This window comes from Gymnoscopelus braueri (genome assembly GCF_963280865.1).
Source record: "Gymnoscopelus braueri genome assembly, chromosome: 16".
Lineage (NCBI taxonomy): Eukaryota > Metazoa > Chordata > Actinopteri > Myctophiformes > Myctophidae > Gymnoscopelus > Gymnoscopelus braueri.
The window spans coordinates 32,665,716-32,684,197 of record NC_137616.1 but is presented as its reverse complement, the minus strand read 5'-3'; the positions used below and the strand labels follow the sequence as shown (position 1 = coordinate 32,684,197).

The 18,482-nt window shown below is 40.5% G+C and overlaps 2 protein-coding genes across 2 annotated transcripts in view; both read right to left on the bottom strand.

Annotated features, from left to right (window-relative positions):
- Positions 1-112: 112 nt before the first annotated feature.
- On the bottom strand, positions 113-8,326 carry rmdn3 (regulator of microtubule dynamics 3). Its single transcript, XM_080453493.1, has 12 exons — positions 7,615-8,326; positions 6,138-6,327; positions 5,215-5,358; positions 4,088-4,439; positions 3,548-3,650; positions 3,000-3,060; positions 2,797-2,872; positions 1,816-1,893; positions 1,493-1,591; positions 1,304-1,357; positions 1,128-1,208; positions 113-956 (listed from the first exon to the last, which is right to left on the bottom strand). The coding sequence occupies exons 1-12, from the start codon at positions 7,868-7,870 to the stop codon at positions 894-896; spliced, it is 1,557 nt and encodes a 518-aa protein (XP_080309619.1). The 5' UTR covers positions 7,871-8,326; the 3' UTR covers positions 113-893.
- A 6,316-nt stretch (positions 8,327-14,642) lies between these two features.
- Positions 14,643-18,482, bottom strand: part of LOC308103834 (adhesion G protein-coupled receptor F5-like) — a gene marked incomplete at both ends in the record, with an annotated part of 7,315 nt that continues 3,475 nt past the window's right edge. The window contains 6 exon segments of the mRNA XM_080454013.1: positions 14,643-14,659; positions 14,743-16,126; positions 16,471-16,635; positions 17,194-17,381; positions 17,650-17,805; positions 18,057-18,278. Coding sequence (XP_080310139.1) covers positions 14,643-14,659; positions 14,743-16,126; positions 16,471-16,635; positions 17,194-17,381; positions 17,650-17,805; positions 18,057-18,278 — 2,132 coding nt within the window.

The following is an 18,482-nucleotide window of genomic DNA, read 5'->3' as shown; positions in this document are numbered from 1 at the left end:
CTCCCAGTTTTGTTTTGTGCAGGCATGGTATGAGTAGTAATAAATCTGTTAGCAATAAGGTAATTTTCTTTTTTTAATTCAACGTAATGACAAAACGATATTCACTACAATGCTCATGAGACTTCAAAATAAGGAATGATTTATTTAAGTAATCAATTTAAGGAGTACATGTTATCTCAAGCCTATGAATGCTTCAAAATCAACTGAAAAAAATACAATGTGCCATCTAAATTACCGTGGGTTATAAAGCAATCATGTATCACATACTGCATATTCACTTAAACTGGATTACAGGATGTCATGGTGAAAAGCTGAAAACACTAAGTAAACATGGAAGATCTTTTTATCAATTCATTACACTGCAGTAGGAGGTTATGAAAGCCAATACCCATGTGAAACACACCCATTTGAAACTTAGAATACTGTGCAAGACTAACAATTATATAATCTTGGCTTGGAATGAACGGCTTGATTAAATGAACACAATCTGACAATTCCACCACAGTGCATCACTACATCTATAGCTGTGCAACTAATGCAGTAAAATTAGCTGTAATGGCAAAGTACATGTTTGGTCAAGAGCAAGCATAATGAACTCAACAATTAAAATACAGTATTGGAAAAAGGTGTGCCACCACGATATGGTCATGTTAACAAAACAAGTTATGGTCAGCAGCATCCAAACACACAATGCAATAAATAAGTATAAATATAGACTTCTTCCACAAACTCACTCTTGTCATTTCACAGTGACTGTATGATATTAATTTCCTCTGACCACAGAGGGAGGGGGTGATTAGTGCAGGTTTTTAAAAGCGATGCTTTTAAAGCATCGCTTTCCAGGGTTAGGGTTACACTGGCAGCCTGGCTAGACTACCAGAGGCAGACGCTTACTAGTCTGCTGCTTTGTCAATTAAGGCCCCGAGCTCCACCTCCAACTTAGTAGTGTCGTCATCCTAGGGGAACAAAGATGGAATCAAACAAGCATGAATACAAATGTATTCCTTTAACGGTCCTGTATTTGGAAAATGTATCCTTTTCATTCATATAATGTTCTGAAGCATTATCCTACATAGTAATATGACAATATTGTGCCACCTTAAATGGGAATAGAATTACAGCCTTACATCGTTAGTGGAATTGGACATCTTCAAAGCCAACATGGTCCAGTTCTTTGCCTCAGAGATATTTCCTAGCTCCAAGTGACACTAAAAGCCAAACAACAGCACATTGATCATCTGTAACATTTTGATAGAAAGATTGACGCAACGATTTGACTATTTTCAATCAATCTTTCATTTACCTTAGCAATGAAAAGTCTCACTCTCTTGGAGAAACCTGGGTCAAGTTCCTCTGCCTGAAAATGAAGATGATGTATGATGAAACATGAAGTGAAGAGCAAACACTTGGTAAGAAAAGGTTCTGCCTGCTCAGGTATCACTGAAAGCCCTATATACTTCGCTGTACAAATTAAGCACAAGTGGGTGAGCACCTTGAGAAAGTTCTCCAGGGCGTCATGGAGAGTAGAGGAGGGTGGGCTCTCATACAGGGCAGCAGCTGCTTTCTTCTCCAGCCATCCTAGGGTAGCTACCTAGATGCACAGCACACGAGTGGGTCCATGTCTTGAACCAAGTTATGTTGCACAAACAGATTAGGTACACTATGTATGACAATAGTAACTTTAGTGAAGGTGGTGAAGGCATGACAATAAGGAGAGATACGCTTTGCTCCTTGTGGAACCACATACTGTACATTTACCAAAACACATCTAAACAGCTCAAGGACAAGTTATGTCAGGCAGTTTCCTTGGCTCACCTCATAGCACCATCGCCCAAGCAGGAAAAAACACAGTGGATCATCATCTCTAATGGCTATTGCGCGGTCTAAATGCTCCTACAATGACAAGAATACCAGAACATTAAATACAACACACAACTCTTGAGATTTGGTTTTTACTATTAAATTATTGCCATTTTATTTAATGAGGTGGTTCCACTGAGATAATATATATATATATAATCTTGTTTAACAGAGCCCAAGAGGTCAGTTGTCAGTCTCAATAAAGGAACAAAAAAGAGGGCCTGGCCCACCAAATGCCCTAAGTAAGTAATCTAATCATATGGTGCCCTCCAGTGATCGGAAATCAAAACCGGTGAGAAGCCCCTGCGCCCCAAACTGCATACTGAAGTCAGGGGTACTGGGTGTAATGAAACCCTATGCTTTCACACTGAACTTAGCCCTGAGCTACCATACACTAACATATTTGAAGTGGGATATTACCGAAATTAGCCCTGGGCGTGCAGGCCCTGCTCTGGAGCGGGATTAACACTGATATTTCAGGGCTATCCCCAGAAAATGGCTAGTGCGATAGGAGGTTGGTGCTTAATTGTAGAATTGTCATTGACCACTGTAGCCCAGGGCTTGGGCTCTGGACCAATCCAAAATGGCGTGAACATGGGCTAAAGCAGCCCATTATGGTTTTATAAATGTAGCAAAACCACTACGTAGAAATACTTAGAAGTAAAAGTCCTGTATTCCACGTTTTCAAAATGTATCAAAATCTTTTGAAAATTGCCGATCTACAAGCTCACAATGCTATTTTCAAATAGCCAAAGTATAAAATACCTGTAACTAAAGTTTTCAAATAATTTTAGTCTCATGTGTAGTGGAGTAGAATTATAAATATTGTATTGAAAAATAAAGTATTGAAAAATGGACATCTTCGAGTAAAGTAAAAGTGCCTCTAAATTGTACTTAAGCACAGTACTTAAGTAAATGTACTTAGCTACCACTGACCTTGAGTATGTGACTGCTCTTCAGTTTGCCATGCATGCTCTCATACTGGGAGGTGAGACCTGCTAGTACAGCAAACCTGGGCAGAGAATAAATTCACATCAAAACGTTTGTTGAAGACAACACCCACGTTGTTACATTAACATAGCTAACAATTCAACATTTTACAAGTTCAGAGATTGAAAAGGTTCATTTCAGCGTCTCACCATTTGTGGCATTCAGCGTTCAGCCCATTCTTCTTTAGTGCAATCTCCGCCTCCTCGCGGCCTGTGAGAAGTTAAAGCTTAAGATATAATGACAGTCGTAAAAAAGGTTGGGATAATATCAAATCATGCAAATTTTCGAACAATGTTAATTTCACACAGCTGATGTTTCAACTTGGCACAGCACCTGGAGAAGCACTCTTTGATCATCCAACTATACACAATTGAGATTTGAAGTTGCATATATATGTCCTGTACTTTTCAGGATTCAAATTCAAAAACATCAATCTGCTACTTTTGCGTGACGCTGTAGTATGATCAAGAAGGGCGTTAATTTACGATAAAAATAAAATATGGAGATAGGAGATTTCTGCCCGACAGCAACGATATGAACTACCTGTGTGTAAGTACATTACCCTGCTCTGCATAGGATTTCTATATACTGTATAGTATATAAACTACCTGTGTGTAAGTACATTAACCTGTCACTGCACAGGATTTCTATATACTGTATAGTATATAAATTAGCTGTGTGTAAGTAAGTACAGTACCCTGCTCTGCATAGGATTTCTTCTCCTGCTTGTCCTCTGTTGAGTCGAACATGTCACTGTATGCCCGTGCCAGTCGCCATAGAAACTCTCGGCTGTCTCCGTACTGTGAATGTGATGTCATGGCAACAGGGAAAAGAACATTTATAGTCTCATCCACAGACAAATGAAGATAAGCAAATATAGAACACCATTTATCCATAGTCATGTAACCATTTATACATCAGTCATTTTCAACATTTGAATATATCCAAGTGGATAATGCATGACCGCCCTGCACTGGAGTCTAATTTTCAACCGTTAAAATAGCAAATGACAACAGTACAGTGTGGGATGTAGACTCAGAACAGGTAACATTTAAGATGCAAGCTTTCCTTTAACCACATGAACCCTAGCATCCCTATTCTGGGCAAGTCATAATAATAAGCAAACATTCATCGAAAATAGGTTTGGTGTGTAGAGGGATAAAAGGAGGGGGCCTAGGAGAGACCCCTGGGGGGGGGCACAGCTTAGGATGTTCACACACCTCTACCTCTCACTCACCTGTGCTCTGTTGGCGAGCAGCAGACGGAAGCCCTCCACTTTGAGGGTGGCGTCGCCCGTGTGGAGGATGTCACTCTGTGCCAACAGCAGAGCCAGCTCCCCGCTGGGAGCTTCAGCCACCATCTCCAGCACTTCCAGCCTCTCCTCGCTTTCCTCTTTCTGTTCCCCTTCTTCGTCCTCCACTTCCTCATCCTGCGAGTCTTCCTGGCGCAGGGTGAGAATGGTGGCGCAACTCCTCTCCTCCTCGTCCTCCTCATCCTCCTCCGACTCCTGTTCCGGCTCCCTCCCGCCCCCCTCCTCCCTGTCCGTGTCACGGTCCGTGTAGTCGGATTCAGCATAGGCTGTGGAGTACCTGGGATATTAGAAAGGGTATAAACTGTAACGCACATGCTCATCACACCGTTAGTCAAGGACTCAAGGTACACACTGAGTGGATCATGTACAGATTTACTACTTTCTCAAATATATAATTATAATTATTAACTTTCATTTATAATCATTATTATTATTAACTTCCATTTATTCCATGAAGCCTAACAACTTGATAAATTAGAATACAAGCAATTAAGTGTCTTGAGAGCTGTGAGGACCCAAGTTCGAATCTGACTCCTGGTCTTGTCTCCTCTTTCTGTCCTTGTCCTGTCTCTCTACACTCTCCTATCTAATGAAAAAAAACAAAAAAACAATAAAAGCCATAATAAAATAGACAGCATCACGCATCAGCATATTTGACATTTTGATTGATGTCTGGTTGTGTTGGTGAGATTGCCATTTCCATTTCTCAAAAAGGATATGTTTGTGGATGAAATTCATTACTACTGAGTAATACTGGGAACCAATATTAGCAACACAAGGTGCCATAAAATAACCACTGTTTGGCTAGGAAATTATCCCTCATAACCTCCAAGCCCTTCTTTGAAACCTATTAGAAATGAGGCCAACAATTCTAAGTCCTAATTTGAGGATCTTGAGAATGATCAGGGGTCTTCTATATTTCCCAAATTCATAGTAAGATTGTATTATGTTATCACACATCCTATTCAGACCTACAGTACTATTGTACTTCTTGGAAGATTCTGTACGTGGTAGTAGTACTGTGGTACTGAATCTAAATCGCAGACACCTACCCTCCTTCGCTGGTCTCCCCTTCATACGTGCTGGCATTGCCCTGGCTGGCAGTGAAGTAAACAGAACTGGAGCTCTGAGAGTCGGCACGGTCCCTGTGGATGTGACGGCGGCGGCGTGCCCGCTGGCTGTCCTCCACACCTTTCCTGAACACAAAAGTGAAGATGCATAATAAAAACCAGATGGTTGACCCATGAAAAAAACAATTGCCTGTTTAGTCAATCTGCCAATTTATATCCCTTGAACAATTCTCTGACCGTTTCCCACCCGCAAAAACACAGCCTATTACATTAGTTGAACCAACCGGCCAAGCCAGAGAAGGAATCAAACTCCTGGCATCCTGCAGTGTGTATAGTTTCAATGTACAGATTATTGATGTTTTGATATTATACTATTTAGACTGATGATAGGTTCTTGGTTTACCTATGACCCTAGATTACTATTTATATGCATTTTGATGTATTACCTCGTGCTGTCCTTGCTTACTGCAAGTCGCTCTGGATTAAGAGCGTCTGCTAAACGCCTAAATTGTAAATTGTTAACAACAGTCTCCGCCGTGGTTGGTGCATAAAACTCCTCAGCCACTTGGAACTTTGGCGCTGACAAGGTTTTCTACTTCATTACAGGTCCTCCTGGTCCATCCTCTGTCCAAATCCTGATTCAAGACCTTTGCCAAAGGGCCCCACCCTTCCAACACTAATCCGAGTTCCCAGAAGTTCTCGCATAATTCCAACACCAACCAGCCCTGCTTCTCTCACTACATTGTCAAATGCAAAGACAACCTTTTAAATCACCTGCCGTCCTTATTTTGGGCATGTCGGTATAGGTGAAAATTGTCCAAAATGGTCAAAAGTTGTCAAAAGATATAGCTGATCTACAAGTTCACAATGCATTGACCACCAAGGTGGTTTGGGGTACAACTGACTTGACATCTTGGATGATCTGCGAGGCGATGTCCTGCAGGCCACCCCTCAGCTCGGCCACCTCGGTGCGCAGTGAGGACACGCAGCTCAGCACCTGGTCCAGCTGGTTCCTCAACTCCAGCTGCTGCTCCGGAGACAGGCCCTGGACCACTGCCTCCACCGCTGCCATCGCCTGCTGCTGGGCCTCCGCCTCTGGAGGACAGAACAGGGGTGGGGGAAGGTGGAGTAGGGCGTAGCGGCGGGCGGGTGGGATCAAGCAGAAGAGGTGGTGGTTTTGATGGGTGAGGGGAGAGGGTGGTGGTAGGTAGATGAAACAGATTTAGTCTCCTATTTTACAGTACATTAAGTGGCCACTATTTAATTTTTCCACTTCTTTCTACTTTTCACTGTTAAACTTATCTAAGGGATTGGGTAAGCATTTGGTTAACAGGGAAATCCAAGTAATATGTTGACCAATCTTGTTACAAAACATTTGGGACTAGTAAAAGGCATAACTCTCAGCTGCTCGTATGAATCCACAGTCAGCAGAGTCAGATTGAACAGGGCTATGCATGTGAATAGATAGATATTTAACATTTGATTACTGCAGGGTGAGGCCTTCACCATATTCATATTGTATATGATAACAGCAGGTTGAATAAATAGGTGGCAGGCCACTCTCATGATCATCATGAGCACTAACAAATCTTCATATTGGCTGACTTAAGACCTTCGATGGCTATCACACACACACACACACGCACACATGAAGTTAGGCAGTTAGGTTGAAACTGCCTTGCCAACAAACATGCACCAGCAGCACACAAACCCACCATTGTATCAAGGTCACAATGTCTTCCATTGCAATACTAGTTTATTACTTTATGTGCCTGATACCGTCTACCTACCTAGTACCTTTAGGCCTGTCACAATTATTACATAATCGCCTGTCACAATTATTACATAATCGCCTAATTGTCATTATTTGAGATGGTCATTTGTAAAATGTTCATGCATTTTCAAATATTTTCCAAAAATAGCAGATCAGCTATTTCTGCTATTTTAGAATACAATTATGAAATATGTAATTTCTTTGTATATTTAAAGGACGACTTCACCCATTTTCAACCTATCTTCATATAATTGGTCCTCAATAATCCTCATTATAATATGGTACAATTTTTGTCTACTCTGTGTCTCAGAGGAGGGCTGTGGACAGTTCAGAAACCCACCCACCAGTGACATCATCGATGGGAAATCCAAGCTAACAGAAACTGCAGGCTTTCTATTCCTGGTAAGTTAGCATGCTATAATGGAAGCCATTGTTCTGGCATTAATACAAATCTAAATTAAAACATTGAAATAGTGTTTGATTAGAAAGCCTAAAGGCTTAAGTTTGTATTCATGTTCCAGTGCCAAAAACACAATTAAATCGATAATCGCAATTATTTGTGTGACAATTAATCGTCAACTTAAATGTGCAATCGTGACAATCCTTACCTTGAGCATCATCCAGTGACTCCTGCAGCAGTGTCATTGGTCCATAATGATCATCGGCGCTTCTGCTGTCAAACGGTCGAGGAGCCACTGGACTAGTGGCCCCACCACCACGATGACTGGCCCCCAGCAGCAGCGTTCTGTGTGATCTCCTCCTGGTGACTTCTTTGTAGATGATGAACGCTATCAGACCGAGCCCAGCGGTGGCCGACACGGCCAGTCCTATCAACCCACTCCTACCCAAGGACGAGCTCATCATCACGCTTCTCTGATCTCTCCACAGCAACCACGATACAAACCAGGCGAAAATAATGCGAACTGGCAGGTATTTAAAATAAAATAAGATATATATTTATATACGTCTTCAAATGGCGTTAACTATTCGTACTTGAGAAGCTTGTCCGACTCATCATGACAGTAACCTAAGGTAATGTGTATTATAAATGTCATTAGGAGACGCTACCCACCGTTATGATCATCATCAACAGTCAACACCAAAGCAGCGAGCTGTCACACATGAACTAACGTGGTCGGATCTACGCATCACATGTGCTTTTCTTCTTGATCTCCTTTCTCACCACATTACAACATTGATTATTTAGGCTACCTACCGCACGCGTCTTCGCATGCGAAACATTATCTAAAAATATATACGAGCTTTGACCTTAAACGCTACAAAACACCACCATGATGATGATGGTAATGCTTTCGTTTTATGCGTCGCGTCGTCGATTTGTTATTATGCCAATCATAGTTATAATATATCTAGAGGGCGGACTGCCCCGCCCCCACCAATTCATTTCAAGGAAAGTTGTTCACAAGCGCATGAAGCACCCGAAAGTGCCTCTACTTCTTGGATTGGCGCCAATAATGGAACCAATAGAGCAGGCGCACTACCGTTTGAGACGAAAGAAGCATGCGCAGTAGCGTCTCAAATGCTGAAGTCCTGCAATACCGGATTTGGCCACCAGGCTTCTGACGCTTCAACAATTCTCCGCCGTTCTGGGGGCTTGATGCCAATGAAGTGCCAACAGCAACACGACACATCCGGCTTGAAATGCTCTCGGTATTACAACAATAAAAGTTCTCATGACTCAAGTCTATTTCTCATCAACCGAACCATTCTTTATTCAGTCTATGAAGAAAAGGAGCATACGTGCAAAAGTGCCTTTTTTAAGAACAAGGCTAGGAGTTATTAACTTATCTTACAAAGTGCCAAACTATTATCTTTATTAATAGACTCTTATTTTTATTTTTTTCACTTACATTTTATTACGTTTTCAAGAACATAACACATAAAACAAAAGACAAACAATAGACATCACATATGCTGCCAAACATCATCTTATATAATAATAAAATAAAATAGAATAGAAGGAAGGCACAGGTGCTGTTCAATGTTAATAAACGATAGTACATGAAAACTGTATATTTTTTGTTCAAAAGGTTTTAGCTCGTTCAATTCTTACAACAACCACTTTCATTTATATCATCTCACACATAGTACCTTCACACATAGTAAAAAAAAACATATATACACATATATGAATATATATATATTTAAGAAGTCATGCGTTGTGTATATACAGTACATGAGTGTGTATGTCATGGGTTAAGTACTGTATCAAGACCAAACACAGATATTTATTTGAATTAACTATCCTATTCCCTAGACCTCTTGTCGCTCATAATCAATCCATTTCCCCCATTTGTTCTCAAATATCTCTTTCTTCATCCTCAAGTTAGCAGTCATCCTCTCCATGTCACAAATCTCAGAGACTACTTGAAGCCAATCTTCCGCAGATGGAGATTCCGTCTGTAGCCATTTACGAGTAATGGCTTTTTTCCCTGCAGCCATGAATATTTTCATAAGATATCTGTCACTTCCTGAAATTTCCTCTGGTAAGTCTCCCAAGTACAGCAATAGACAGGACTTTAATATTTGTATACCTAGAATCTCCTGTATTTTCTCCAAGACATCATTACAGTATGTGTGAATTCCCGAACAACCCCAGAAAATATGATAATGATTTGCTTCCTCCTCATCACAGTTCCTCCAGCATACCTGGGGTATTCTCATCTGTCTCGATTTAAGTTTTGGAGTGATGAAAAAACGAGTAATGTTTTTCCAACAGAATTCCCGCCAGGTGCTGGAGCTTGTTGTTGTGTATTGTGTTTTGCAAATATTTATCCATTGTTCAACTGTGATTGGTGTGTTAAGTTCTATTTCCCATTTTTTCCTGATGTAATCTGTTGTATGTTTTCTGGAATCCGAAATACTTTGATATAGTTTTGATACAACTTTCTTTGTTCCTTTCGTATATACCTGAGCAATCAGTTGAATAAGTTTGTTCGGATTTGTTTGTGAATCACAGTTCTGGACTTCCTGGACAAAATAGTGACGTAACTGAAGATATCTAAAAAAAATCTGTCTTTTCTAAATTATGTATCTTTCAGGGCCTGAAAGCTCTGTAACATGTTTTTTTCCATTATTTTATAATATGATGTAATCCCCTTGTAAGACCAACATTTAAACCTCTGATCTAACCTCCCTGGCTTAAATGCTGTATCATAGGCCACCCATCTTAGTGTTTTTGATTGTCTTTCTATTTTTAACTGTTTGATAATATTGAACCAAGTCTATAATGTGAAATATGTAATTGGATCTAATTTATCTAAGTTAGGTTTGGCTAATTGTTTATCTCCTAACATAGCTTGCAATGGGATATCCTGTTCATTCATTTCCAATAGACTCTTATTTTAATAATATAGAATATATCGGTTGTACATGGAGCACCAGGTTTGGCATAAAAATATCTACAGTAGCTATCTAGTCAGTTGTTTCCCATATGGTACAGCTAGGGCTTTTATGCTTTACAGTTTTGTCAGTGTAAAAAGTTTGTCTGTAATGAAGAGCGTCACCTATACTACTGCACGTCATCAGAGAGTGTACTGTGATACATTTGTCTGGACACTGTCCCTACAGTAATTGAACAACAGAGACTTTGAGGCTGTTTAATTACACAACATTATATGCATTTTATAATATATATAGACTTTAAAAATATATATTTTTCATTAAAATAAATACAAATAAAATACAATATTCACAAAAGTTCACACATTAACGCACAACAACAATCTGGTGGCCAAGGGTGCCTATACTACTCTCCTATGGCAATCGGAAGCAAGCCCACATCTCCAAGATGTAGCTTTTGGAGCTCTTGAACCTAGCTCTGGCGTGACAAGTCTCACCCATGTGCAACTAGCATATAGGCCTAGTGGCAGACCAATTTGTTACTCTATCGCACTTGGACCTGGGCCTGGTCCACAGAGCTGTTGCAGGACTGGGGTGCAAACCAAGGACCTGGTGTGTGCCACCCAGGAGCTTGGTGGGCAACTGCATTGGACCAACAGCAATGCTATGAACAATAATAATCAATGCGATGGACAATTCATAGTGACTGTTAAATGCCATACCATTTAACTTCATTCAATACCACTGTTTTAAAGTTATTTGTTGTGGCCCAGGACCACTGTGCTGCATCCTTGCTCTGGACAGATTCTCAATTAACTTTATCCATACCCAAAACCCACCACTTTGACATTTATTGACCCACACCCCGCAAAGGGGTGAACTGACAGCAAACCTTGTAAATTACAATTGGCATGTGATGTAAGTGATATTTCTTTGTTAAAGTAAGTGTTAAATAGCTCTATATCCCTGGCTATAGCAATCATTGCTATAGAGTAAAAGGGGTCTCCCCATCTCTCCATCCAGTGGCGTATTCAATGTAGCGGCAAGGCCCAAGTGTGATCTCGCCTCCCCTAGAAAAACACTGACTGAAAAAAACATGAAAAAAAAAACCCAACCCCGACAACAATAGTCCATTGACCAGTTTTGTAGTGTTGTTTTCTTTTTTGTGCTGACATGGTAATTGCTAACAAACTCTGCCATTAATTGGTACTAATGACTGATTCCGTCGGACCAGAACTGCTTGTGTTTCCGGCTCCTGACACATGCTCCTGACACCAGATATCTGGAGAACAAAAAATGTTTTGGTAAAATGGCTTATTCAATCTGCAAAATATCTATAAGTGGTTCTCAAACTTCTTCATGTCAACTTCTTTATGACAGGGGCCCCCATACAAGATTTATGTTCAAATTGTTCAAGATGTTTTGAAAATAGCAGATCTACAAGTTCACTACGGTGATGCCTTTATTATTTAGAAAATTGTTCAAAATGAGCAGAACTACAACCTCACACCGTGACATGGTACAATCCATTGTGAGCTTGTATTTTCTAAATAACTTAGTGACGTGGTTAAGAACACACTCAAGCAGTAGCATGGAGATTCAATGTTAAAGGGTAAGACCACTTTAGTAGAGGTTTGGGTTGTGTAGTTACCTTGCCATGATGTAACTCCAAAGGTGGGCAAGAAATAAAAAATAATTGCTCCATTGATTAGAAATTGATAATTCAAAATATGCTCTTCATTGACTTACATTTGACGGTAAAACAGCTCTCAAAGTCACTCTTTTAGCACATAAATGAACCCAAACATAGCTGATTCAGACAATATAGAGCATCAGCAAACCCAGGCCAGTACTGTTTGTTTTTTTAATAAAAATGTCAACGTCCTGTTGATTTTACTATTTGAAGATCTGGATCCGGATCCGCCGATCCAGTCCGGGTTTTCTACTTATTAAAAATGGCAAAATCAACAGGAAGTTGACATTTTTATTTAAAAAAAAAACAGTACTGGGTTTGGTGATGTTCTATATTGTCTGAATCAACTTTGTTTGTGTTCATTTTTGTGCTAAAAGAGTGACTTTGAGAGCAGTTTTACCGTACAATGTAAGTCAATGAGGAGCATATTTTGAATTATCAAATCTTCTAATCAATGGAGCAATTATTTTGTATTTCTTGCCCACCTTTGGAGTTACATCATGGCAAGGTAACTACACAACCCAAACCTCTACCAAAGTGGTCTTGCCCTTTAAAGATAATTCCATGCCGCCACCAAAAATGATGACATTCAGATCAGTACTGATGGTCAAGTAAGTTGGACAAAACATACATAACCATGCTGAAAAGGCCAGAATTATCCTTCACAAAAGAAGCAACCAAAAGTTAGGGAGGAGGTCATTTCCCCCCTTTCTCTTAAAGGAGTAGTTCACTCAAAAAATGACTTATTTTCTATCAATTACACACCCAATGAGAATTTTTTTTTTGTCCCATTCATGAGCCAATCATTTGATGAGCGGCGAGACTCAAAGAGTCTCCTACTGACCGATGCGATGACCCGGTCCTCAAATTATTGACTCAGGAATGCGACATAAACAAAGAATCTCCTTGAATGCAAGGCTTCATGGGGTGTGTAATTGATAGAAAATAAGTACATTTTTGGGTGAACTACTCCTTTAATATATCTGTTAAATTGTTTAAACACGCTATATATTAAAAATAAGAAAAGAAAACTTGATACTTCAATATTGAGTCTTTCCCATTTGTTTCATCATATTAAATCTGTCATATTGAAACACTCACAACAGGGGTCAGCACAGATTTAATTTAGATCAGTGAATCTATTAAACATGATGCAACTTACTTAGCCTTTCACATAATCCTTTTTTATTAGACTTCTTCATGTGGCTCTTCATGTGGTTAACAATGGCAGTTCGGCGCTGTAGGCAGAATGTAGGACAAACATAAAATACACAACTTTTTGTAACTTTATAAAACAAATATTTTATTTCAATATAGTTTAGTATGTATCTGTATTTTCTGTATTTGATATAGTATACTCAACATACCTTTTCATCCATCAGTGTCCCAAACACTAAAATGAAGACACCCTAAATGAAAAAATAAAGGGAAGTGTTTTATTTCTGACTGTATACAGCAGTATAGTAATTCATGTACAGCATAAATCCATACCCAACTAGAAAAAGTGCTCCTCGGAGCACAGGTCTCCACCAGGTCAGGTACGTTATTCTGGCCTCCTGGTGGCGCTATAATAGGCCAATGTGAAAAGGGTGCCAACCGTGCCATTTATTCTTGCATTGACACTGCATTCATGATTTGAGGCATTTTGTTCCAAAAATGTGTTTTGCTAAATTAAACCTGCTGGTGGCGCTATAACAGGCCAATGTGAGAAGGGTGGCATTTCTTCCTCGGCCTAGTGGGAATGTGCGTGTGAAATTTCACGGAAATCCCAAGCTGTGTGTATACTTTGAGGCTTTTTGTTCAAAACGGACCAATCCTGCAAACTTTGGAAGCCAACCTTAGGCAATGAGGATGGAATATGGGAAATCGGACAGATCCGTGTTGATCACATGACTATAGTGATACTGTGTACCGATTTGCATGACGTTTGGATACAATTTGTAGGAGTAATATAAAAAAATAGGTTTTGCACAAATCGGCCTCCTGGTGGCGCTATAACAGGCCCATGTGAAATATTTGGGGCAGAGGTTCTGAATTGGCATCCAGGGAGTGTGTGTGCACAGTTTCGGAGCGACCGGGCCAACGGTGCCGGAGATTAGCTGGTGACAGACGGACACACACACGGACGGACGGACGGACGGACACACGGACGGACGGACGGACAAGGGGTAAAACATACTCTCTCGCCATGCCTTCGGCCTGGCGGAGACAACAAGGGGTAAAACATACTCTCTCGCCATGCCTTCGGCCTGGCGGAGACAATAAAAAACAGTACCACTTCTATGCTCATAGGTGGGTAAGAGTAGCGAGGAAGGTCAGTCTCTGGTGGTCGTTCAGAGGCCGACACTCCTCGCTACTCCTTAATAAATTTTGACTTTTATTGATTCATTTTGACTAATGGCACAATTTGATGAGTTTTTTTGCAATACCTGTAATGAGTTGAAGAATGCAAAGGCGATATGGATTCCAATATTTGTTGGAGCCGTCATAGTTCCCACTCCCAGACCCCAGGTAATTCCAAAGACCAAAGTCATATTGGCAAAGTTCATTAAGGTCCCGGACATGACCTTAAAGACCTTCTTAAAAACCTCCTTTGTCTGGGCAGAATCCACACCCACACGCCTCTCCTCATCACTGTTTTGGGTGCCTGTTTGGTGGGGAGGGTTACAAGTGCAGATACACATCCTGGCCAAGCATCCTGTGATGCCCTTCTTTTCCTCTGACTGGGCAGAACCCCCACGCCTCTCCTCATCATTGTTTTGGGTGAAGTGTACCCACATTGTTTGGTGGGGATGGGTAGATGGGAAGATTTCCTCCATCTCCTTCTTGATTTTATTAAACAAGACCATGATTATAATCACGAAGTTTATCAAAACAATGGTCAAGGCAGGAATCACAAACGCAAGGACGGCTTTCGTCTTGTGCCAGTTTAGCCAACAAGCGTTGTATTCTCTGATGTAGCCACCGCTGCCCGCTGTAGAGGCAATGGTGACAACTGCTATAATTAAAGGGCCTCCGAAGCCCAAACAGAAACCGATCCCTACCCAGATCTTACGGACCGGGTCGCCGGTTGGACTGATGATGGTTGTGTAAAACTGGAGAATACCATACACAAGTATCCAAAAGAACATGGCAAGGTAGAAAAAGTGAATAAAAAATGTTGCCGCGGTGCATACAGCGACTGGAACTCTGTAATCTTCCCCTGGATTTTCGAGGGGGTTGTCCGCAATTCCTGATCCAATGATGAAGCAGATGTTTGCAACGAGCAGACACACAGCACACAACACAACACAAACATGAGTTATGTATGCCATGTCTTTATTAAAAGCAATGCGACTGGTAGCGTCTTTCCAATATCTTAGCTCGACGAGCAGACAAATGATCAAGCATCCCATTGATATCGATACGCCAATGTACGAGATTATGTCCAGTAAAGCTTTAATTTCTGGGGGAATGTCTATTGACATCAGAATTGTGAAGGAGGTCAGGTGGGTGCAGTTACAGGTGACGGTATCATTTATATCTGACACAAAAGTACACCCCTCGTGGTCCCATCCGCCAAAGTTATCTAAAAGTGAGAAGTTCCAGAAGACGCACTGTGGGCTCAATGTCAATGATGTGTTTTGTTTGTCAAAACGTATTATCACATTTTCAACTGTTGTGTTCAGCTTCACCATCAGCACTTTGCCATTGATGGTATTCTCATAGCTGGTTTCGTTGCTGGTGGTATTGAAGCTGCTGGCGTTGAAGCTGGCATTCCTGGGAGGCAGGATGTTGTTGAGGGTAAAGACAGTGGTGGTAATGAAGAGGTTGGTAGCACTCGTGTTTAGAATATCGAGGGCGACACTAGAGTTAATGTCTGCCTTGTACGAGTTGTTGAACCTTGTTCTGGTCAGCAGGATGAGGTCGGTTGTTATATTAAACTCCCCCTCCAAGGCGTCGTTGGTAGACTCCAGTGACATTAGAAACGATGAGCTGGCGTTGAGGGTTTCGTTGGTGTTCAGAATGACCCAGGATTCTTTTGCTTCTTCAGCAATGATGACATCAACTGTTTCCAGGATATCCTGCAGACAAAACAGCATTTCTCTGTTAGGGTGTTAACAAGTTTATCTTGCTTCGAGCTACAAAATATTGCATAATACTTTAAGGAAAGTACTAACTGGCATAATAAAGCTCCTTCAGTGGTTCTCAATTTGATGTTTTAGTGATGAACACTTTCCTATTTCATCAGGTCATTCATCTAGTGTTTCATATTTGTATTTAAATGAAAACAAGCAGTGTTCTGGGTCCGCATTATCAGAGTTAAGAATTGTTCACCTACTCCATTATAAAATTCTATATATTTTTTATGAATATCCTTTTTTGAGCTGAAGGCGAGGCTATATGGGGATTTCTTCCGCCTGCTTACCGTCATGACAGTCTGATTGACATCAGCGGCTTTCTCTGCAATGTTGCCCAGGATGGTAACAATAGCATATATGGTTGCACTCGAACCAGTAATTTCTGTTTGCAGTGCTTGTACCTCCTCAGCTAGATTTGCCACAAAACCTGGAACTGTGTACTTATCCAAATCCTAAAAGAATCAAACATGTTAATTGTATGGTACCAATAATACATCACACTTACATAGCGCTTTTCATAGTACCCAAAGTCGCTTTACAAAACAAATCAAGAACATTCTATTATACCAGTGGTTCTCAACCTTTTTTAGGTCAAGGACCCCCAAATTAATATGTAGGCTATTTAGCTGCGGACTGCGCCCCCATCTGGAAATATCTTGTAACAAAGACCCTCATACAAGATAAGTGTTGTTAAACTGTTTCGAAAAATATTCCACATAAAATAAAAAAAGTTTTTTGGAAAGTAGCTGATCTACAAGCTCACAACAAGTCACATCGCGATGCGTTGTGAGCTTGTAGATCAGCTATTTTCAAATGTCTGATGTGTATAGGGTTAAAGTGGTTAAATTGATTTTGATGCTATATTAACTAATTTAGCTGGGGACCTCCTGGAACGCCCTCGAGGAAGCCTGGGGGTCCTCAGAGCCCACTTTGAGAACCACTGGTGTAAGTGATTCCCCTTCATGTGACGGTATTCCCTTTAAAGATAGAAAATGAATGGGTTCTTCTACCTGGGATATAGTCAGAAGATCTTGAATTTCTTTTACAATACAACTATCCTCCAGAAGTGTCCATTGTCCACTGGCCTTACATTCGAAAAGTTGGAAAGCCAAATTTCCCACCTGGCCGCGATCACATGCTCTTTCTAATATGTCTCCTTCTCGTCCACTACCATTCTTCTCATCTTCACACGTAGGACCTTGTGCCAAGTGCAAAGTATGCAGTTATTTCCATGCAAAATGAATGACGACTGCAACAATAATACATACCGTGTATAATAATAATAATTCTACCGCGTATAATAATAATAATAAGGGTAATAATAAGGGTAATGATAATAATAATGATAATAATTAATTTCTATTACAAAATAGTTTTGGCACTTTAGTAGTGGTACAGTGGGAAAGTCCTGCCTGGGTTGAATTCCCACCCCAGGCCAACTGCAGACAGTAAATTGTTTTACTTACTCTCACCGAAGATTTTCAGAATTGTTGTCATCTCATAATTGGGTGTAATCTTAATCACTCTACATCTAAATCGTTTTTCGTCTTCACTAGTTTCTCCGCAGTTTCCCATTATGTAATTGTGGCGAATGCAGTAGTAATCTTGATCCAGTTCCACATCTGTGAAGATTTAATCATATTGGTGAATTATAGGCAGCTGTGTGTGTATAGCTTTTATTGTTGTCCCAGAAGTGCACTGTGATGAGTCATTCTTTCTTTCATTTTTTTCTTTTCTAAGACTATTTTTAGGCATTTTATGCTTTATTAGATAAGAGAGAGTAGAGACAGGAAGCCGAGGATTGAGAGAGAAAGACGTGCAAAAAATGGTTCTGGCTGGAAGACGCTGATGCACCCCACCAACTCATTCTTACCTGAAGCTGAAGGTAAGACGGATCCGTCCACATTCTCCCACTGGACTTCATAGAGGCGTTGCACGCAACATTTAAGTTTGATGATTTCTTTATCTTCCTGACAGTGGTGGTTGAGAGTGCGATGGGCTCTTATGTCGGGAGCTGGTTTGATGACATCAAGTTTCAAGGTTCCCTTCTGGACGAACCTCATTGCGGTACCTTCCAGGCTGCATTCATAACTCCCTGGGATAAAAGTGAAGCCAGAATTATTTGATGAATCAGTGCAATGTGAAATAGTACAACTTCTACATGTGAGTTACAATATAAAGTGGTGATCTAGAATATTGTACACAGGTCTTGTCTGTATGCAGTCCAAAACGTGACACATTTGTAAAATGATTGCAAATAATTTTCATTATTATGGCACCATTTCCGCCTACTCAATCT